Source organism: Neodiprion virginianus, chromosome 2 (genome assembly GCF_021901495.1).
Source record: "Neodiprion virginianus isolate iyNeoVirg1 chromosome 2, iyNeoVirg1.1, whole genome shotgun sequence".
Taxonomy (NCBI): domain Eukaryota; kingdom Metazoa; phylum Arthropoda; class Insecta; order Hymenoptera; family Diprionidae; genus Neodiprion; species Neodiprion virginianus.
This window is the reverse complement of record NC_060878.1, coordinates 42,124,683-42,149,200: the sequence shown is the minus strand read 5'-3', so window position 1 is coordinate 42,149,200 and position 24,518 is coordinate 42,124,683. Positions and strand designations below refer to the sequence as shown.

General features: G+C 39.5%; 1 protein-coding gene across 7 annotated transcripts in view; it reads right to left on the bottom strand.

Moving 5' to 3' along the window:
- Nucleotides 1-5,518: 5,518 nt before the first annotated feature.
- Nucleotides 5,519-24,518, bottom strand: part of LOC124297146 (uncharacterized) — a 79,299-nt gene continuing 60,299 nt past the window's right edge. For 4 of the 7 annotated variants that reach the window (XM_046747845.1, XM_046747841.1, XM_046747840.1 and 1 more), the window contains exons 3-14: nt 16,712-16,878; nt 15,345-15,418; nt 14,938-15,036; nt 10,305-10,644; nt 9,318-9,578; nt 9,031-9,181; nt 8,805-8,913; nt 7,199-8,399; nt 6,804-6,854; nt 6,069-6,112; nt 5,821-5,964; nt 5,519-5,750 (exon numbers count right to left, since the gene is read on the bottom strand). In XM_046747845.1, coding sequence (XP_046603801.1) covers nt 5,658-5,750; nt 5,821-5,964; nt 6,069-6,112; nt 6,804-6,854; nt 7,199-8,399; nt 8,805-8,913; nt 9,031-9,181; nt 9,318-9,578; nt 10,305-10,644; nt 14,938-15,036; nt 15,345-15,418; nt 16,712-16,878 — 2,734 coding nt within the window. In that variant the 3' untranslated portion in view covers nt 5,519-5,657. Of the gene's footprint in view, nt 5,751-5,820; nt 5,965-6,068; nt 6,113-6,803; nt 6,855-7,198; nt 8,400-8,804; nt 8,914-9,030; nt 9,182-9,317; nt 9,579-10,304; nt 10,645-14,929; nt 15,037-15,344; nt 15,419-16,711; nt 16,879-19,299; nt 19,359-24,518 lie in introns of those variants that run through there. The other 3 variants (XM_046747846.1, XM_046747843.1, XM_046747844.1) reach the window with 3 other exon arrangements.

Here is a 24,518-nt window from a genome sequence, read left to right as displayed (position 1 = left end):
ACGAAATGTTTTTCAGTTCAAATACGTTATACGATGCCGAAACCCTGCATTTGTTAAACTGAGAAAAATTATGAATAATTGTGCAAGAATCGTTCGAATTCGAACGCCGCAAACACGAAGCTCATTGCTATAATAATTTACGAGCCATATATAATATATTATCATCGACGGTCATTAATCGATTGATAGATTTTACAAGCGAGCTTAGTAGCATATTGAATTAGAATATAATCGATCAGATTGAATTTCAAAAGTTCTTTATAATATTGAAGTTAATTTAAACATTACAATATTCAAGCAAGTAAATCATTCCCTCTAATTTCGATATAATAAACTAATCTTTAAAAATAAAATTACCCACTTTTTTCAATCATTCTAAGTAAATTTTTTGGTATTCTCATCCTCGCGTATTATCTGCACGTGTGCACACACCTTGCGTTTAAAATCTTTTGAAAGCCGTCAGCGATCTTATGACTGATATATCTCCAAAATTATTCGGTTGACCGTAAAAACAAGACAATAATAGTAATTCTTGAATGTTTTCGGAGGAGTTGCGCTGAATTCATGATCACGCTCGGTGAACGTCGCAGGTGTTTATCATATTATATTTATCATAATTATCAATTTTACTAGCAGCTTCCCTTCGCTAATATCAAAGCACGGTTTTTTTCGACAATAAGTTGAAAATATTTAAAAATAATCACATCATCGGTCTACAAAATTTCTGCACTTAGTACTAGAGACGAGGCATTGTTACATTCAGGGAGATGTGATGTTGCATCGAACAGAGATGCTTTAATCACATAATACAGGTATATACCTATGTTTTTATCATAAGCAGCGGATTATTTTAAAGATTTTTTACATTTTAACAATTTTATCACTCGCTTCTTCCTTCACAGCAGATAGCTGTCTAAATTTTGTATCGTGCAGTGTTGTTACGCAGTGAAATCAGTAAACCGATGATTGTTGTATTTGTATTCTGTTTATCGCATGATTTCAAGCACCGTTTGCAGGTCACTGCAAAAGTCAATGAGGAATATAAAATAGCGGTGAAATAGGTAATGCGAATATCATCACCATATTGAAATACTGCTCTATCGATCTGTCGGGTATTTCGAGTACAAAACTCACTGCTTGGGAATTTCAATATGACCATTTTTTTTCTCTGCACCTGCGTAGGTGTGTTTCGTGTGCATTGGTTGAAAAATTTGCATGAAGGGCATATGTATAAATAGGCGGTGTCTTGGCGCAGCACTCGGAAAAAAAAAAAAAAAAAAATGAAAAATAAAAACACGACTCGCAAATGCAACCAACGAAGTATAAAATCTATAACGTATTTACAATGATAATATTAATTAGAATACAAGTTTGTTGTATTACATTATAGTGCTGGAGCGCCGACTGTCTGTGTCACGTTATAATCCACGTCTAAATCTCTTTCTGTCTCAATGTCCAAGATTCGCAAGTAAATATGCCAGAAATTTGTTGTAAAGCTGCATTATACCTGTATCGCTACACAGATTAATATGCCTTGGGTGAAAAATTGTGTGAGAATTTTCCAGTACTTTTATCGACATCAATCATTCACTCGTCGAGCGTTGTTTCATCCATATACAGTATATTTTCAGTTACGTTATCCGGTATATGTATAGTATATATCTATCCATGTAGTATATCATCAAAATTTACATCACGCATTAAATACGGCCATTTGATGGTTACAGTGTTGTATAATGTATATTTCATCATTTATTTAACCATAATAAATATTAGAAAATAGAAACAAAATATGGATTAATTATAAGTTTTTTGCTTCGTTTCTCTGCTTTAGATATTTTACATTAGAAAAAAAAGTATTAAAGTTAATAATCGATTTCCAGACTTTCAATGACATAAGTGTGTGGTGTGTGGTTATTGAATTGGTCATAAAATTCTCATGACCTTTCATTCAATTCGGTAATGTAATCGAACTGTAGGATATATAATTATGTACAATTGTAACACCGTGATTTTGATACAATTACGCCAGCGTTTTTTTTTTTTTTTTTGTTTTTTTTTCCTCATCTTTGTGACTTAATATTGTATATATGCTGCATATTATGTGTGAGCGTGATCGGTATGTATGAAATCAAATTTGAGTAGACGGGTACGTGGGCTTAAAATTGTCACATGATTTTCACCACCTTTGTACATTGTTAAGTTTAGAGGGAGAACACTGAACACAGACAGTTTGGATTTGTATTTTGTACTTTACATTTTGGGGAGGGCTGTAGTATTATATATATATTATACATACTTGGTGCTGTAATATAATAATTATCATACTATTTTACAACTTATTCTATTGCATGTATGACATTAATGCATTTACATAGTTTTTTTCTACTCAGACTTACAGGTTAATGAAATGATATTATTTTACGAAATCTCAAGCTTCAATATTTATGTTCATCAATTTAACATAGCGAACATAATATTTATGTAACAGTGAATAGGTACTCAGATTCAACTAATACGTTCCGCACTGTGTAACTTTTACAGTAACTGGATATCAAATTTAAATTACGATATAAACATTCTGTAAATACTCATCTGATTATTGTATTTCAATAATACAATACAAGTCTGTGAAAATGTTGCAGGAATTTTAAAATTTTTTACACTTTGTGAAAACCGAATTGAGCAAAAACTTAATTTCGTTGACATAGGTACTTGTACAGTTTATGAGAAATTGATGAAAAAAAATAACTTGGTGATTCCGCGAAAATACGCCGACTGAGACGTAATTATGATTGCAGATAGATAAAATGTTGATTTACAGTAAATAACAAGTTAGATGTAAGTAGCTATTAGTACACCATGCTTACACGCTAATATTTTTTGTTTTTAAATTAGGTACACTTCTAATTATAACATAATTATAATATTGTATTGTTATTTGTATTTGTGTGTGCGCACACACACACACACACACACACACGCACGCACGCACGCACGCACGCACGCACGCACGCACGCACGCACGCACGCACGCACGCACGCACGCACGCACGCACGCACGCACGCACGCACGCACGCACGCACGCACGCACGCACGCACGCACGCACGCACGCACGCACGCACGCACGCACGCACGCACGCACGCACGCACGCACGCACGCACGCACGCACGCACACACACACACACACACACACACACAAAATGGGCATCCAGATAGCTTTTAGAAAAATAATAACCAGTCAGTGCACAATAAAGGTACAACCACCGCACTCAGATCTCGTTTTTCTATTTTATTTCGATTTTTTTTAAAATTATGATTAATTTATTTGAGTTTTAAATGGTAAGTTTTCTTTTCCCTTAATGCTGAATGTTTTTTTATGTTTTATTTTTGTTTTGTTTAATAAACTTTTTTGGTTTTTTGATTCAATCAGTCGCAGAGTTTGCGATGTAGCAGGAGTCACAGTCAGGACTGAGCATGTAATTATACACACTGGCGCTATCTGGGAATTACTATACAATCGTCTCATATTATGTAGATGATGATACCGATAGTAGTGATGATAAGGATGACGGTAATTGTAATAAAAATAAAATAATGGTCATAAAAATAAAATGATAATAATAATATAATCAAATTATTAATAATAATAGTAATAATAATATATTATAACATTGCAGTCTTATAGTGAGCCAATAAAATCGATGGCAACGATCCATTATTTCGATAACAGATTAATCCTTGATTATTTTCCCTTTATTCACATGTTATTACTATTTATTATTCCCGATTGCGGGAAATATATCGTTCACTTTGATAAACTGTTGAATAGACGACAGACTTATAAAACGGTTTGTAGGTACCTGTTTCCGAGTTAGCCGGATATTTTATGAGGTTAAGCTTTCGTACCAAATTTTTTCAAGTAAGTATAAATATAATGTATTTACAAATTCAGGGTATATCGTGGAATTACGGACGTAGATTGACAGCGCAAGTATGTCCAACGACTTTCATGCATCCATTGGGGTTTAATTCAGGATTATGAAAAAAGAATGCCATTTGCCATCAGTTCATTTTATGCGTTTACGTACCATTGTAACCACGAAGCACCTATCTTTTTATCTGCATATTAATAATATCCTTGCAACAATGCGGTTGCTTTGTCATTCCAATCCGACATGCGCTCGTGGGTTTGATTTTGCTGTTACTAGATATCCACTATTCGATGTAAGAATTCACGAGACACGATCAATCGCCGTTAACGATCCGGATGGTAATTAATTTTTTTTTTCCGCTTTAATGACAAAAACTGAAAGAGCGAACGCTTTCATTATTGCTATGAAGCTTAGAAACTCAAAAATCATTCACAAGCAAAGGATAGAAAATTCTGTACTGTTTCGGGCAATGATAAGAGTAACTCTACCATATTGAAGATGTATAGGCCTATAATAATTACAATGCCTACGTTGATATTTTACATCTATAATCGGTCAATTCTATATTTATACTCAAATTTCCGGTGCAGACGATTGTTTCTTTCTTTATCTACAAATGTTATTCTCAAATCAAACTGCACTGTGTATATATATATATACACACACTTAGAGTGTTTCAAAAAACCGACTTTTTTTTTTTCGAAGAACATTGAAAAATCTTCCGAGTGTCCCTCAAAAATGACCTCGGTAAAATATGAGCTCTTAATATTGATATTTAGAGGTGGCGATTCTCAATTTTCTATTTCCCATTTAAATAACATGGGAAAAAATTTTTAAAAATTTTAGAATTTTATTGCTTGAAAACGAATCAGTGTGAAGATATAAACAAAACATGTTCTTGTAGGAAATTTTACGCTCTACAAGAAAGATCTGAATAAAGATTTGCGCAAGGTAAGTAGTTTCGGAGTTATCAGGCCTCAAACATCGAACCGTTTGAAATAATGATGTTATTAATTTATAAATGCTACAAAACTGACTCATATCGTTGATTAATGAAATTTATTAATTAACATTTCATTGGAAGTCTATCGTATTAATTTTAAAATCGATAATATTGTGTATTTAAGTGATATGAGTCAGTTTTGTAGCATTTATAAATTAACAACATCATTATTTCAAACGGTTCGATGTTTGAGGCCTGATAACTCCGAAACGACTTACCTTACGCAAATCTTTATTCAGATCTTTTTTGTAGAGCGTAAAATTTCCTACAAGAACATGTTTTGTTCATATCTTCACACTGATTCGTTTTCGAGCAATAAAATTCTAAATTTTTTAAAAATTTTTTCCCATGTTATTTAAATGGGAAATAGAAAATTGAGAATCGTCACCTCTAAATATCAATATTAAGAGCTCATATTTTACCGAGGTCATTTTTTAGGGACACTCGGAATATTTTTCAATGTTCTTGAAAAAAAAAAAAAATAGTCGGTTTTTTATTATACACACGTATATCTTCCAGTTGCATTCCGTACGCGTCATGGCAATTTCGCACTGCAGTCGTGAATTACTTGTTGCTTAAATTATTGGTGGATAGGAAATGGGTAGCAGGGGAGCGAGGGGGGTGGGGAGGTGTCTGAGTTCATTTCAGATTACCAAAGAAATGTGAGCAAACTTTGCTGCAGCGTTAATTAAAATAACATTCTCCTTCATTCATTCTCACACTCCGATGTTTTGCTGCACATTGACCTGCAAGTTATAATGATCTTGTTGAAGCGTTATCAGCATTTGTTTGGTCTCGTTATGCTCAGCCTGAAACATAATAATTTTTCGAAAATGTTAAATTACTGTTCAGAATTACATAATTTTGTGGTCTGCTTACCTCTATTTGTTTCAAGTTTTTTCTTTGAGCCAGTAGTGCGGGGTTATCCAAGTCACGCTTCAGTACGCTCAATTGGGATTCTCTGAGAGCTATGCTTTGTTCCAGTTGAAACTGCGTCTTTCGGATTTCTTCGTTCACAGCTTGCTGTAACAGAACGCAAAGAAAAAAGAAATCAATTTATTCATGGGTTTTTATTACATGTGATGTGTAATCGCTTGGATAAGTGATGTGATACGTGCGATACTCACATTGCAGGCTGTAAATTCGTTAATGTGTGCCTCGTCAATGGTTTCTGAAACAATAAATTTCAAGAAAAAAATCTAAGTAAGGAATGACGACTGTTGGCGTTTGTGTTTTTCTCTTAAAATATTTTGATTATCAAATTTTCACACTTTGGCAACTATTACAGTTGGGTCTTTGCGACAAAACTGTACACGTTTTTTCGTAGGCCTTATAAACCATGGAAAACAGTACCGTGCTAAGATTATTAACCTTAAGTTTGTGTTTTAAGTACCAGAGTAGAAAAAGTGCTTCCTCTAATTTAAGAGCTCATGCAAACACCAGAGACACATAATTTGCAGTTGAACATGCTGGATCGTTGTAAGAGAAAAAGAAAAACGAAATGAAACATATTGCGGCAATAACTGTTCATTCTTTGCATTGCGTTGTAATCTAAAATCATTTTACTCGTCAACTATTCAATATTGGTATGTATAAGCAGGCAGTATCAGGTAACGCCTTGGGGAATATACAATCGCAACTTTACACCAAAGAGCATGAACATTAGCATAAAATCACTAGTAGAGTTTGCAGTGCAAGACAGTAATTGTGTTTCAGAAGTTTCAACAATTATGAGAAAGATTTTTCATGCATCGTTGGTCAGGTTTTGTCATAAAATTTCATACTATGCAGCAATTTGCACCGAGGTACCCAATGTGTTACTCTACAGATTAGTGAAAGTTCTAAACACTTTTCAAACTTACTTTCATTACACACCACTGACTGTAGGTCTTCAAAATTTGTCTTCATAAGATCTACAAACATGCCAGATAGAATACGAGTTAGCAGTTGTCATCTCTCGACACACAAATCAAATTGTTTTTATATGTTGATTTTTTTTTTGTTTTCTATTTTGTTTTTTTTTTTTTTTTGGCTTTAGGAAGAAGAAATTGAGGTCGAACTGATACTACACATTCAGATGGTTTCAGATTCGCTTCAGGTACAACGGACGATTATAGAATTGAAGGTAGATGTTTTTTGGTCGGTAGGAACATTGATTGGAGATTGGTGCTAACAGTGTTGTGTAGGTACGTGCAGTCATTTTATTTATTAAAAATTTTTTATTTAATTTTGTTTTTACGTGACACTACTGTGGTACCTGTGTCAACGTCCAAGCTCGGGCTCAAGACGTCTCCCGAGTAATCATCGTGAAACTCATTAATCTGATAGCCCGTTACCGACGAACATGAGAACCCGGTGTTCGACTGCTGATAACCGTCGATCGAGGGCAAACACGATGCGGTCGCCAATTCTCTCGATAATCCCGCATCCGATTCCAGAACAATATCACTGATCAAGTTTGCTTCGCCGCTTAATTCGCCTAATTCGTTGTCGTCGAGCCTTGGAATCAGAGGCGATCCGACGGTTGGATAGTAATTAATATCTTCGTTGCTCAGCACGAAATCGTTACTGCTCGACGCCGAGCCCATTTTGTTAGTTTTTCTCTTCGAGACGGAGACGGGCACCTCCTCGATGCTTCTCGACCTTTTTCTCGTGTACTGTGTCTCGTCGGTCAAAATCTTCTCGTCGAAATTACTGCCCGAGTATTTTCGCGCAGAGTCTGGTCTTATGCAACGATTGTTCGACGAACTATTCGCATCCCGGACTGCCTCGTGTGTTCTGTGTGACGCTGTTCCTGTGCTTTTCGTCCGAATCGTCTTGTTGCACTTGTCCATCTGCACCTTTCCTACTGCGCCATGAGTAGCCCTTCTACGAGACACCCGTTTTTCTCGTACATTATCGGATGTTCTAGACCCAGCCGCTCCACAGTTCTGCAAACTCAGGTTACGATTGGCATCCGTCATATGAATATTCTTTTCCAAATTCGGCTTCTCCTCCGCAAAACGATCGTCACCGAGTCCCAATACTATGTCCTCCGTTTCACATTCACCCAGTGATTCTTCAACCGTCGTGTTTGTCTGCGTATACAAAAATGACGTCCGAGTATCATCGATGTCTCTGTCGCATTGCGGCTCGTCGATCGATGCTGAATCAGTCTGTGCCGAACTGTATTCTCTCGTCTCATGACCGTCGGTTAGGACGTGACTCGATTCTTCGTCCGAGGGTGAATTAAGCTGCAGCGATTTCATCCCCATCTTGTGGGCCTGAATAGAGGCCGGTGGCAATTTCGTGGAGTACACCGCAGCTTTGTAGAATTGATTATGCGTTATCGGGGAAGGTGAGGCCGAAATACCGGACGCGGGAGACGGCAGGTTACTTATCAATTGTTTCACAGCATCCTCGAGCTGAGCGGGGTCTTCGACCGTCAGTTTCGGATCCGTCCACTGAGAGTCTTGAACCTGTAAGAATACACAAAAGATGTTTTACAATTATCGGGAAAGCAGTTCTGCACGTTGATGAATTTCTTCATTAGATTCCATTTTCCAAAGGATTCAAGCAGAGTTACGCCGTCAGATCTCGTATTGCGATAACATGTTTACTTGGGCATTTCGTATTGATGATCATAAAATGACAGGTTTATAACATCTGTTATTGGCTCGTAATGTTGAAGGCAAGAGTGGCAGTATCTGAAACAGCCTGGTTCCATTGTCATATTTCTACCGTCCTGCCACAATCTTCCAGTTCTGCGGATAGTCGTAATGAGTCTTTCCTAATGTATTCTCACCCTCGTATCACCCCGTTTTCACAATCAACAACTGACGTCGGACATTAACACTTGGATAATAAATATTTCTGAAACTTACCGGAGGCGTGATCGAACTTGGTAGTGGAATTGCGACTTTAGCCGGACCAGAAACAGTTGCTGAGAATCTGTTTTTCATTTCCCGCACTAGTTCGATGCCTTCTTTTTCCCTATTTTCACAATCGTTCACGGAACAGAGAAAAATTTCTTTGAGATACTGATACAAGGCCGTAAAGCCAGAACTCGTACATTACGTTTATGTATGTGATTTCGCGACCAATACTTACGTAACCAACGTGTTTACGCAGACAAAAGACTCGACGCTTTGCGTAGCCTTGTCGTATTCGAGATAACCATGGGTACGGAGGTAGATGAACTGACCAGTTCTCGATAATAATCTGTAACACGACGAACCAAATCCCTCCCCTCGATCGTACACTGAAAGATAAAAGATGTGCATCCGTACTTTTAAAATGTTACATATCGACCGACGAGTGATGACAGATCCTTCGATGTTTCGCCTGTAGTTTGACCGAGGAAAAAGAAACGGAAGAAGTAAAATAGCCGTTCTTACTTTGTCGTAACCCGATCATAGTCCATCTGACGTCTTCTTTGTGCATGAACTTGAACGCGCTGAGTCCCGATACCTCCTCTGCCATGTAACCAGCCACGACAGAGATTCTGTGATCGCAGAATATTATGCGCCCATCGATCAGATGCCGCGTCACGTATTCATCCTTCGTTGCCTCGAGCAGAGACAGTTCTGTTATCGTGCGTCGTTTCACGAGCCGTGCGATCCCCACGAAAATTATGTCGTTGCTGGTCCCGTTGATTTCTAGTCAAGTTCAACACCCACCGTTCAACTAACATATCACGTAACAATGGCAGTCATATTTCCGTAATGAGGATGAACGGATATTGAAAGATTGATGAAAAAAGAAACAGCAAAACCACACGCGCAAATAGATATATGCGAGTGGTGCAAGTTCGGTTCATTCTAATTATGCAGCATTGAAAGAACAGCTGGGGGAACAAGGTGCTTCGAATTCTCACTTCGTGTGTCAACTGATCCGTTTAATTCTTTTTCCTCCATGCTTATGAATTTGCAGAAGCTACTGATGTACAATACTGCGGTAACTTTGACTCCCAATGAGGAATATTTCGTGTAATAACATCGAATTGCATTAATCTGGCGAAAAAATAACGTATTTGGATATTATTTGACAATTGTTATGAAAAATAAGCCAGGTGTTTTGTAGTCCTGGCCTCAATGCCAATGGCACTCGAAATCGGACGAAGGCCACTTAAACAAATTGTTTTAATCAACCGAATATAAAATAGGACACATCGCAGCATCGTTCAGAAATATGAGACGTGAATGAAAAGCGCCTACAGTTCATCCCGGTACGCAGTAATAACTGCGTGCGTCGTCATTATTTTCCCGTTGAAAAAAAATGGTCCCTCGGTATTTCCCAGCCAGAATAAACGTCAATTGACACGAAGGAAGAACCCGGGATCGGGTGCAAAACGGGTGTCCGTAAATCGTCCGAAAGTTTCTCACCTCGAGGTCTCGATCGATTATTATTGTTGTTGTTCGATTGGTTCCCACATGCGTCCGCAAGCCTGAGAAGCCCGGATATCTGCAGGCACTCGTACTGTCCGTGATCCCTCTTGTTCAGGGCTTTCTGTGACATCCGTATGCTGAAGCTCCGGCGTTGTTCGGTAAACTGTCTTTCCGTCTTCGGGGATTGCGACTCCTCGGATGAGTTCGAGGTCTCGTCGTTCGCCTGTATCGCGTTCGAGGTAGAAGTTTGGGTTTCGTCTGGGGTCAGTCCGCTCCGTAATTCGGCGTAATCTTCGGGGCATACAAAGGTGTACAACGACTGGCCCAGCAGCTCGTGCTGTAACGCAAAATAGAAACGAACGATGACGATCGGACATATAATTTGTAAGAGTCATGCAAACGTTTGTACTATCGTTACTTTTCAAGTCTTACTCGAAGGGAATACGGTCTTTTGACTGAAAATTCATGTTCGAAGGTATGCTACTTGAATGCAGCCATTGCGAAACAGGTTTGAGCTATCGTTTAACCCTTCGTGGGCCACCTTACAGAAACAATTCGTCCTAGGCTATTTTTGACCCACTCAGTGGCGAGCAAAAATTCAAAAAAGAAATTGAGGTAACTAGTTTGAGGTTTTTTTTTTGATGTTCCGACGTTGAGAGTAACGAAATATGTAGTCACGCGATAAATGAAAATTAATAAACTTTCAAGAAATCGAGAGGAGCGAGCATTTCAGAGAAAGTACGAGTGGACGTCCATTCGTCCTGGGTGGCCAACAAAGGGTTAAGCGAGGATAAAGTGACAAGAAGGTGACTCCGCTACTGTAAAACTATCTCTTTTCTCATACGACACGGAACGGTCAAGGGAAGGTTTCCGATATATTTCGTGAACGGAGGTTGTATGGCACGTGGTTATACGGCTCGTGCAGGCACATAAGCCAACGCGTTGGCGACATCGTGCCTCATTTTCTCTGCGGGGCACCTCTTTCACCCCACATGAATATAACTTGATTGCACTTAAAAACAGCGAAAACAAGCCAGCCCCTCCACCTCCTCATCCTCATCCTCATCCTCATTTCCATTCCCATTCCCGGCCTCGTCTTTAATCGTTTCGCTGAGCATGCCAAGGCTCAAAAGCTCACTGGGTACACGTAACGCGTGTATCAGGTCGCCATGAGGTGCGCACGAAGAGCCCTGACATCGGGGTCACTATCAGGGACCGATCATCGTAAGAGTGATCCGTTTTTTCAGCTTACAATTGGGTACTAATAGTAGCCTGACTGTTACCCTCAATGCGACAGTTAATCCCAGAACGTACCGACGGCATTATGAAAGAACGCGACATCTCAGATTGTGCTAGAAGAAGATGACATCTCAAATTGTGAAAGAATAACGTGACATCGTGACTGAGGTAAGATTTTTCGTCGATGCGTCACTGGAATTATGGGTGCATGAATTAAACGAAGCATTTTTTTCCGACAGATTCAATAAATGTTACAGTCATTTTTTCATTCATTCATCCTCCATAATGAGTTTGATTTTATGTAAATGTTGTTGACCATTCTGTAAGCCCAACGTAAGGTTCTGCGTAAATAGCATTCCAATTCCGTAATGTACATAATTTTTGTTTTCATTTCGTCAATTGAAAAATTCAATGAAAATAACATATTAAAATTGAAGAATATTTGTTTCTTCGATTCGTTGTGAAAGTTTCTGGTTTCTCATCATGAAGGTTAAATGAACGAGAAAATGCTTGAAACAATTATTAAATCTATCGGAAAAAATGCTTCGTATAGTTCGTACAGCCAAAATTCCAATGCCGCATCAATGAAAAATTTTGCCTCGGTCGAGATGTCACGTTCTTCTTTCACAATTTCAGATATGACCTTCTTCTGGAAAGAATCTGAGATGTTACGTTTTTTTAGCACAATTTGAGATGGTACGTTCTTTCATACTGCCCTCGATACGTGAATGCGTATAATCTACGCATATACATATATACAGACGACGTATTATGTCAATTTGTAAAAGGGCGTCCGGCACTCCAAACGTACCTTTACTCGAATTCGAGGGCCGTAACACCTACTTTTGGCATTTCAATCCCTTGCAACGTTTTTCTTTATCCGATGACCCCAATTATAGAAGAAAAGTAAGCCAAAGTTTCACTCGCTATTTTCTATCGCAGTTTGTGTTACATCCAATAACGACACTGAGTTTGCGATCTCAACCGATCCCCTACAGTGTTACATTATACAAGTATAGAGATCAAATGAGAGGTATTGTTCAGCTTTCTTAGCGGCAAGCCAAGATCTTAATATTTTTTTATTTCTTACTTTACGGTCCAAATAAACAATACGTGTAGCTGATTTGTTGCGCGGCCGTTTTCATGCTGGCAGACAAAAATTTGACTAAAAATTGTCTGATAATTTCTTTCAGTTTCTTGCTGCACCTTTAAACTGCGTTCAAAGATACAAGCAAAGCCGGAAGAAAAATGATGAAACGTAGAAAACCTGATCGACACCTCGGTTCTTGGATAATCGTGTATTAAAAACGTATAATGTGACAGGGACCGAATTTTATTTTCGGCGATCGCTGCAACATGTTCGTTTTACAAAAGCAAAAAACTAAATTTATCGGGGATAACGGAGGCTAAGAATTCATCCGCGAACACGAAGAACGAAAAACCAATATCCACGCGTAACCGAATATTTACCAATTTTGAGTCTTTATTGCAGGTTTAAGCAGGTAAAAGCTACAGTGGTAATAAAACTCGACAAGTTTGCTAATTAATTCGTATCTCTTTATAAACAGCCGATTATTATAGCAGCGCAATCCGGTCACGCGTGGGACTGAGGCTATACGGGATGTTTTGCCAGATTTTATTTCCGTCTGCACGATGTATTTGTTTTTTTTTTTTTTCATTCAATTCACGTGTAAACGGCGTGACATCTGATTTAGGTCAAAATAAATTCTGCAGTAAAATTGGCTATTCGATGAAATAACTATTCTACTGCAGATTTTGTAAAATGATCGAATTTTCTTATATATATTTTATATATATTACATATATATCATATACATATGTATATATATATTTAACGACACGTGCAGAGTAAAGCTCTCAGCGACAAAGGAAATTGACGTGACAACACGGGATGGAGGTGAAGAGGAAGAAGGTAAGAAATTCAAGCCGACTAGGCTTTTTTCCCTTCTCTTTACCTTCTTATCCACCTGCTCTCTCTCGACGACGCGAGACTAGCTATGCACACACGTGTGCTTCTCTTATTCTCTCACGGAGAGTAGAAGAAGACGTGTTGTTGGCAACACCCACGCTGGCATAAATGGGAAAATAAGCGCCGAAAGACTGTTTATCCCTGGCGAACGTATGATTATAATTAATTCATAAATTTTCCTTTTCTCACTCGCCAATTATACGCGTATCGAATTCATTTTGGGCAAACGATTTTCAACCTTTCAAAAATCCTAACGTCGGAGATATCCTTTTCTATCAATCACGCTGAAATCTGATCTTCGACAATGCACGCGGCAATACCGAACGAAAAACCCTGTCTTACTTTCGCCAAAAACCAAGCAACAATACGGATGTCTTGGGTTATCGTTGCCATGAGAAAATACGACATCTATGGTCCTACGGAGGTTGAAATTCTTATCGACGAACATCTTCTGCACGTCCGGCGTCCCAAGAATATTAATGCTATGATTCGTTGACACGTGTTGGGATCATTAACGAAGTTGCCTTCTCAAAGCTTGCTTATATATTAGTGATTACGTGACATTACTTATAACCTGTTCCGAGAAAGTCGTATTTCTGAATACAACGAATTCTCTAATTCAACCTGATTCACTAGATCTGAAAGGGGGAAAAAAAAAACACAACAAAAACAAACACAATAAACGCTTTTCTTTGACAAAAGAAAAGGAAAGATAAAAATAAAAGAAAATAAAAGAAAAAAAACTACATTCTACGGTGGAAGCAAAAAAAATTATTCCAGCACCCACCGGTGACTTTGAAAACATATGGGTTGTAGATGTCTTTCATCTCTAGAGACATATAATATTAGAATCACCAAGCCGAATACGTAAAAGTGACGACGCATGATTCTTTCACCGGCAGGCATATGATTGTGTACATTGAGAAATACGTGGAAGAAAAGTTTACGTTGCTCCTCCCGTCCCGTTTCCATTGTCTCTTTAATTTTCATTTGCATTATTTTTTTTTATTTTTCTTATTTTTTTTATTCCTCTCAGCCGCACCAACGATTGCAAGGGCAAACAAGGAGACGTCTGCAGACACGGTGCCAGATGAAACGTCGCCATGGGAGCGAGTGTCTCGACGTTGCATACGCGTGCAGCGATTGATCGATAGAAAAAATTTCTCTTTCCCTTTGCATTTGCTTTACTAGCCTGGATCCCGTCCATTATACCTAACACCGATACTTACATATATCAAGATGCCCCGTAAAAAAATCGGCCGATTCGAGGTCTCCAGCCGCGGTTAAATTTCATTCCAAGCGTCACTTCGGAAGCTTTCGACTGATCGCAAAATAATGAAGAGAGAGAAAAAAAAAAAAAATCAACAAATGGTAATGGAAAAATTATATGTACATATTCACCTGCGCGTGGCCAAGCTGATCCTCGACTTGTCGACTGATGTAGACGATTTTCCCCGACGTCGTGACCACGAGGAAAAACCCAGCGTTTGCGACCACGTTCTGTCGATGATAAATCGGCGTTTGTTACCTTGTTTTTTTTTTTTAATCTTCATCTACTTTTTCAAAATTTCCTTCTGCAAAGCTTTTATAGGCTCGTTGCTCCAAGCCTCGGATTACGATCGATATAAACGTGATTTAGGCAAGGGCTATAAAAATCAGTTCATTCTGATTTGTTGCCGCGAATCGTCACTGATTATTAAAATTCAACCGTTATTCTAATATCAAACTTTTCACCGAATTCTAATACACACGTGTCTATTTGCGTTATACGTGTTATTATACGTGTATGTATGATTGAAAATACTCACTTCGATTATATACTGTTCGAGATCCAAATCGTTGAATTGTTGGGGAAGAAACTTGACCGATCCCGAGCCCAACGCTGCAACAAAACAATACGATAAACCTTTTCTCCAATTGTATGACACGGTCTTAAGATAAGTGTTCCAGTTATCGACACATTTAGACCCAATTATTGAACCTTATATTTTCCAAAATTATAAATTGCCGGCACAAATTGTGAATTTTTCGATTACCAAAACCAATTCCTAGAGAGTTGGACATTACAAATTTGTTTGTTCGCGATTTGAAAACTAACGATCAAACGGATACAACGAAAAATGGTCAACAACTGGGAAAGGGTCAATAATTGTGACACTCACCCCACATGTACAATGTACGTATCGTATAAAAAGACAGGAAATTTTCTATTCCTTGTACTCGCGTCTTTTCCGCACGAGTTTTTCATACACATTTAAACAAAGAGACGATATAGATTAAAAAAGTATAAGATAGAAGGAATAAATGACGGATGACTAAATAAATAAATAAATAAATAATCAAATAAAAGAAACAGACAGATTCATTGAATAGATTGTATATCCGCACAGATTGATATGACATGACGCCGTGCGGCGCATGTGTAACGTACCAGTGATCGGTGCTCTCGCAAGATTTGACAGCGCGTTTTAACCAATCATAGACGAAGGTCACAAACAAATGCGATTGCGATTAACTGGCGGACAAATTTATCGTACTACTCAAAGTTTACGATTACTTAAGTCCGCCCGCCGCGTGCGTAGTACGCAAGGTCGTGCCTGCGAGTTTTTCTCGCGCTAGATGAGATTGTGCACATATACGTGTGTGTACATATATATATATATATATGCATATGTATACATACCTGCGCGTAACACCTATGAGCTATATCGCAGGTGCGAATCGATCAGCGAGAGAGTGATAGAAAGAGAGAGAGAGAGAGAGAGAGAGAGAGAGAGAGAGAGAGAGAGAGAGAACGGGATTTGCGCTGCGCGAATTAGATGCGAAATAAAAAGGCCTGCAAGTAATTACCGAGCAGTTTGAAAAGCATGTGATAAATAATACATGTAGGGCATTCAACTCAACCGGGTGTTATTTTTTCCGTTCTTAAATCCTTTTTCTACGTGCTATTGAACCAGTCGAGATAGGCGAATTAGCGAAAATAGCGAATTGTTGCAATTTAATCTTCTTCTTGCAGGTACTCGAGCGTTTCAAAATTACTTTTACAAGTAAAAAAATGAACGCGTACATGTTTTCAAATATTTTTTCAACTATAACGTAGATTTCTTCGATATACTGCCGTTGCATAAGGTGCGGCAAACGGAACAATAATTTTTAACGTGAAACGTTGTCTTACTGTAATAGGCCCTTAAATATGCTGCCGATAGTCGGAGTATCGATATCTTGTCCATCCGCCTCGAGCTTCCGGCGACAGTCGGCACCAGCGATGCCATCGTCGAGATGTTGGTATTCAAATTGTCCCGACGTTGTTTTTCCGCCATGTTTCGCGATGCTCTGGGATTGCTGCGAACAGAAGTAATTGAAAATCACGAAGGTGTCACGAAGTTCGAGTCGAAGCTGGAAGTGTTAAGGCTATGGGAGAAATTGGGAGTTTTCGACGTCACCGGATGACAACGATCAAATTTTTACTCCCCTCCGAGCTTTTGCATTTTGCAATTCGAAATTCGCAATATGGTCGAGTAGTTCGGCGCAGCGCTTCCTTCGGACTCGCGTCATCCACGAATGTATCTTGTAATCTGTATCTGTATCTATATCTGTATCTTTACACGAGGTGGCCGTGTGAGTCAACAAGTAACTTTACTAGCGTAAGCGATGATCGGATGGTTGGTTGGTCGTGCGACAAAAATAAGCTCGTGGCGTAGGTCACAAAGACGAATATATTTAAATATCCTCGCCCGTTCTATATCTATCGTAAGAGTTGGGTGTCCGTACATACGTATGTATGCATGTATGCATGCATCTACATTACGGGCCAAAATTCGTTGTTATATTTAATTCGATCCCCCTTTCCTTGTACCGCGCGGATCTTGTCCGAACGGTTATTATCCGAGTGTAATCGTAGATCAATTGAAATTATACAACAGTTATCCCGAAGACAACGAGCCTGTAGTAATGTTAAAAGTAGAATTATTACTCTGGGTTCTGGATGTCAAATTTTGATTTCTTCCACGGAACTGACAAATGAAAGAAAAAAAAATAAAGGTTTCATCGGACAAAGTTTCCTTTTCTAGAATCCAGAACGATATTTGCGATATTAAGAAAAATTACCTACTTTCTCAAACGTTTATTGCAAATAACAACTAAACAAACACCACTTTTATTAAAAAATTGAAACGCGCGAGCTACCGCCAATTTCAAGCTCGCTCATCGGCCAGAGGATGATTCGGGTTGCGTGATGAGAAAATGTGCAAGTACAACCGACTCGAAGACAAGAAATCGACCCCGACGTCCGATATGCGATAACGATAAAAACAATTGCCGCGCAAAGATGTTATCTTCGTAGATTTTTATTAAAGCGTTAACCAAAGTGGGCGTAACGGGGATTTTTGGACGAGTTGACCAACGAGCATGGCCGGATCTTGCACCATTGCCTACCTCGGCTTCACATCGAGGCCGTATAATAGTGGCCTCGAGACAGTGGCGTTTCCCAGGGCCTTGGACACCCCGATTAAATATCGAGGCAGATATTCCGAAATTCTTCACACATTTTATCGATAGCAGGTGTATGTATCTGCGGTGGTCTTGAGTTATAATTCCGAAATTCGTTACAATATTATATATATCCATATCTATAAAGGAAGCATTTAGTCACAATGGTAACAGGTTACAGGTGTGTTTCAACTGGGAACATTCTGCGATTTAAATTACGACTCTTTACTTATGCAGTTGGAAATTCTACCGTACGGTGAACATTAGAAGTAAACTTTTAATAGTAAACGCGCTACACTTAGTTGTGTAACTCGATTATTGTACTTTGTTTCAAACATCAGCTACTGGTGACAGGAGCTATGGTTTTTGGGGGCACTGATTGCGAATCTCGAAACAGATTTATAAAATTCAACATGGCGGTTCCAATTTGGTGGACGAATATTTCAAATCTGATCGAATACGGTCTAAAAACTCTGTGGAGTGGTTTACGGAGTCGCTGATTGGATTCGCCACACTGCATTTTGAAAATCTGATTTCAGATTCGCAATCAGCGACCCCAAAATCTCCAAAATTAGTAACGTGTAGCGAAACATCGGGGAAACGACCATTATTGAGTAAGCGAAGAACGAGCTTCACGGAGTTAGTTTTTCAAAATATGTGTAAGCATACGTTTTGTGTTACAACAGTTTTAGCGAATATCGCGCGAAAATATTGAATTAGAGAGAAGTTTTTTTTCAAATAGTGAAAATGACCAAATTGTGCCTAGGCCTAGGGTGTGCGATAACGCGGGTCAACAAAACCAAATTATCAATTTTTCTTCTGATTTTCTGTTGACAATGAGATAAATAAATTTTGATTCTATACATCGAATAATAACCAAAATCTTCATTTGTCACTTGTAAGGTTTGCTTTTGTTTGTTTTACGTTGATAAATAAGTCTTGAAGTTTTTCGTCGATAGCTAACGTGGGTGCCTATTCGGAAGCAAAAGGAAAAAGTTTTCGCCAAAATGTGACGGACTTAATCGTTATTAACGTTATCAACGGCAGTATAACGAGACTACGATGGGAGATTAAGTTTGGGGTTTGACGCGTTAAAGTTCATACGAAAATCGAAGCAGTACGAAAAATATTAATTTTTAAACATTGTTTACAAATTCTTTTACATTTGTAGTTTAATTCTGAATTATTATTTTCAAATAAAAGTGATTCAAAATACAAAATTGAAGTTTGTTCAATCGTTATTTACAATAAATGTTTGAAAAACAGGTAATTTACCTTAAAATCCGAAATATCGTTCCGGTTTCTACAAAAGCAAGCATTGTTTCGTTCTTTCGTTAGTTACGTGGAAGAAATAAAAATTTTGACATCTAGAACCCAGACTCAAAATTCGCGTTGTATGAGTCAGAATTCGAAGGAAAGAGAAAACCGGCTCCACTTCTCGACCAGCATCATCCCCAGGCCCAGGCGAGGTTGCGTCGGCCGTCTGGCATCGACCGGTCGTATCTACTGGTCTGGTCTCCGCATGCCCGCCTATATTCGTACGAAATAGTCCAAGAGTCTGCGGTGTTGGGGTAGCTCTTGCGGAATACGTAACGCCGTGCAAAACGCTCCCTCTCCCTCTTCGTCGTCACCCTCTGACACATCAATTAAATTTCTGCGACGCGACGCGGCGCAACGATTTGCATAAGCTGCACCGAGAAATCCGAGACCTAAGCCAACGTAGTTTCTGTTGGGACGTCGCTGTTCCTGCTTGCTCGACTGCGTCTCCGCACTCCGCTCCAGGATGAAAGGTGGAGGAGGAGAGGAAGAGAGACGAGTAGGAGAGAAACGCACACGTTGGCTCACGCTGCCGCTTCCCACGAATCCTGAACCTCCGTCTGGCCTCTCCGCCCATGATCCGCACCGTCTTTCTATTCTCTCTCTCTCTCTCTCTCTCTCCTCTTTTACTCGTCTCCTCTTGAGGTAGGTACACCGACTCGTCAGACAAAAAGGGCGACGTTGGTTTTCGGAGGATCGGGAAAGGACAGACGTCGAGACAGTGGTGATCAACCATTCGATCAAGATAAAAAAAAAAAGAAAAAAAAAACACATACGTCGATAGATTAATTGTACGGTATACCTGCTTTACATAAATTCGACTTAATTCAATGTTACATTATACGAACCTCGAGCGAGAAGAAAAATGACTAAAAAAAAGTTACACCTAATACTCGCACATACCTGTGTGTATGTTTACGTAAGACGTATATTTTTTATCACACGTGGACGAAAAGTGGGGCTTTGCGTAACAGTTTAGCGGGATGAGAGCAGACAATTTCATCTCAGTCTTGCAAGGATAGGTTCGCGAATGCGCAGTCTACAATTGCTTCGCTTTCGTCCCCAGGGAGAAGAAATTGATCACTCGCGTCTCGCCAAAATTACCAGGCAAAGCCCCACCACTTTTCATTCGCTCGTTACAAAAACTATCGTGTGCGACTCGGGCCACAAAGTTTGCGATCGCAATTCGTGCAATTGTCACAACGAACTTCACCCTCGTCGCAATCTCCAACTTTCGTCCCTTGTCGCACAACATACCATGCGTAGTGCATACGTACACAATGTATTTCACTACGAATACATATCTAGACGAAAATTTGGATCACGGTCAGCAAAATTGTTTTTTTTTTTTTTTTCTATCTCGGTAAACAGTGTAAATGCACATATTTGCCGTGCATCTTGTCACAATTGAGATATATATAAGGCGAGTATGTGAATTCGAAACTTAGTTGCATTAAATAAGTCTCATATACCACGGATATTTACATTATATTACAGGCATGCAAACAAGTTCTTGAAGCTCATTTTATTCGTTGTTCGCTGACGCTTACACGGACGTAATCAACCGCTTGATTTGCGTAGTCAATAATGTTCAACTTCATGAATTTCTGCTATCGTATAATCTGGAATTACATATTGAGATATTTCGGAGCGAACGGTGTTTACTTTATTAAATCAATAACATACTTAGTGGCACTTTTTTTGTCGAACTTTTAAATACTTGGGGCAAATGATGTTTTCCGATGAAATCGGTGATATTTGATACGTTTGCCGGTTGATAAGGTTTTTAAACATCGAAATGAGAGGAAGAAAAATAAGAACGGTAGCCGAAAAACTACATATTTCTCAGGACCGTGCAAATACCGACAAGCAAAGAAAGACGATCAACATAAAATACGAGCTGCAGACAATTAAGACCTTGAAAACGTGACCCGGGTGTCATCAATTGACGATACGGGCGTGATAGTCGGACGATTTGAAATTGAAGAAAGAGAGAGAGAGAGAGAGAGAGAGAAGCGAGGGAGAGCGAGGTCGCAGAAATTGTGATTGATAAACACGTGATAAATGACAAGTGAAAGATGCCACGTGTAAAAAAAGTACCGACACACAGCATTTTGATGCTCGACGCACGTAGAATTAGCGCATACGTAACGCATACATGAATATGAGTAATACGCATGCAGAATCATGTGTAATTCGATTTCAGACGCCTCGATCGCCGCGCGTTCGATAAGGTATTATAACTTTGCCAAAAGGTCTAGATAACCGTACGACATAATTTAACAAATTAGCGCCCGCGGGAGTGCGGGAAAAAATAACTTGTTGTTTCGTGTACGATAATTGTAATATTTCAAGGACTCTACATACACGCGTACCACGTGCATATTATAACATTTTTTCACCGTTGCGAAATAATTGAATGCAACACATGCCGGCTCTGCCGTGTGACAATGTGGGCTTGAAGCGATAAGGTCCGGGACACGCAGTTCGACCCAACAATAATTGTAATCTTCGGTGAACCGAATTCCACACGCCATCGCGCTTCTTTCGCGCTATTTATAATATACCTTGACAAGGTAAGCTTTCCGCAGGACATCGGTTTTCACACGAATTGCCAAATTTTTATACAATACATGTTTTAAATACACATTCTTTTTTGCTTTCAGCCAGATGCACAATATTTCGCGTCTGCGTAGACGGTAATTATTTGACTATTTTGTCACGTACTGAGAATAATATATTCCATTGACTCGTTCAGTCGGTTAATGTGTGCACGGTACCATCTCTCGGCGAGAATGTACACACATTTTTTATACACATACAGGTATGATGTATGTAGTAAAAAAATCCACAAAACGTACATTGCTGTTATAACAACACTATAGTATGCGAACTTGGGGGGGACGTTTGAAACGTTACGTCACAATTTATTTACATCTCTGCATCGAAGAGTTTTCAATATCACGATGATTTGTGATTAGCGAAACGGGAATGAGGAACTGACGCAAGTTCTTCGATATTGTTACAACGCGAGTCTTCGTTATTTCTATCTCTGTTCTATTAATCTACACACACCAGCTAGCTGATATGTTTTGTCATTTTATCCACAGGCCGTTTATAGTGCTTACAAATATCGGCAAAATAATCAGGCGTGTTGTCGTTACGAAAAATCGACGAACGATTCAGAAAATGGTACATTTGCAGTACGTTGAAAATAGTCGTTCAAACTATCTTCGAAAACTGTGTTTATGAAAAGAAGTATTGACGTCGAAATTAGCAGGTAAAATCCAGCAGGCCGTAGGTGGTAAAGAGCTTTCAGGAGGTGAGCAAACGATGAAACGTGGCAGAATTGTTCAGGGAATTCTGCTAAATATATTCCTGCAAGTTTTGGACACAGATTACCTGGTTAGTATCACCTTCTACTTTCAGCTTTCGCAAAGAAGTAACAGAATCAAAAACTAATTGCATGAGAAAGGTCAAGAAATTCGAAGCTTTCGATTATACCGTGCCATGAATTTCCCCAACACCTCAATCTTCACGAGGCGTTTCTCTGCAGTTTTTCGATATTTGCGAAATAAAACCGGGTTCCGACATAACGGAGAGGGTAAAAAATAAAAATAAAATAATAATAATTCGTGACGTAAAAACTTTAAGGCGATCCGACGGTGGTTCGCGATACAAAAAGCTTCATGATGTCGCGGAGGGCACGAAGTCTGGATTGATAGGTACACGTGCATACGTTGCGGATAACGTTACAAACATAATAGTATAGTTTCCGGCGACGTAGATAAACGATAAAGAAAATTAAAAGTCTTGTCATTTCTTTGATTCTTTCTTTTCTTGCGTTTCAGGTTTGGACAGGTAAGAGAGCCGTGATCACGCGGTTGCGTCCAATCCCAAAAAGAAGCCTAGCTTTGAATGAAACCGAGGTCGAAAACTATCATTCTAATCGTCATCGCTTAACGGTCGTAATATGTGTTATCAATCAATTGATGCAACGTCATTAATGTAAACGTTCCGTATCTCGGGTTGGGGTCAACAAAATTTCAAACGACCATCATCATGCCTAATTTCACAAGTAAAATGTTCGCAACTCCGAAAGGTCGTTATATCCACACCGAATACAACCGAATTCCCGAACGTTCGACTTTCGGAATAGGTACAATATCGATATACCTACGATAATCATAAAAAAAAAAAAAAAAAAGCAAAAGCTTGCGGAGTGAAAATCCCCCCAATTACTTTAAACCATTCTTCGTTTCGACCTGACACCACTAAAAATAAATGAAACCCAGTATTATACGCGACGAATCGCAAACGGATCCTGCAGCCTGGCAACTCTCGTCGACGGCGACGGGCGTCGGCGTCGAGACGTCGGGTAGGTCGTGTCCCGCCCGTCCCGACCCGTTCAAACTACCCAACTATATAGAGATGTGCGCCTATACAGGGTATCTCGGCCCAGACGCCCTCACCCCATTCGCGTCTGCCCCTGCAGCCTCAAGGACTCGGGGTTCGCTCGAAGGGCGAACGTCGGGAGGTTCGCCAGGCTCGGCGGCGAAAAAAGCGAGGGGCGGGTGGGGGGCGGAGGAAGGGGCGACTCGAGAGCTGGCGAAATGGCGGTGAGGGATGAGGACAGAGAGGGAAGGAGGGGGAGAGAGCCGAGTCGCAGCCGGCGGTCGATATTAAACAGGCACTGGATTACACCCACCAGAAGTTCAAGGTCAGACGGTCAGGAATGAGCCGCAGGACTGAGTGAGGGAGGGAGGGAGGGAGGGAGTCGCCGTCGGCGTGCTTAGAAAGCTCTCGCGTTCTAATACACCCTGCAGCGTGTACTTTCGTATATTAACAGCAGGGGTAAGCCGGGTTCTATTTGCTCGATCCTTGTGTTATACCGTACGCAATTCCCCGGGGAACCGTTTGAAATTTGAATGAAGAACTTGCCAGCCGGAGAATTGTTAGACCTACCTATAGAAATGCTTTAACCCTTGCGCGATTCAAGATTTACAAGTAAAGTAACTTTGTGTGATGGTTTTGATGGTTTTTTCTTATTTTTTCCTCTTTTGACATTTCTACAACGTACAATGGAACTTGGAGAATTCAGCTAGTGTACGATTGATCAATTACGCAGATTACTCGAGACAAAACTTAGCCGAGTCTATGAATAACGGCTTCGGGCG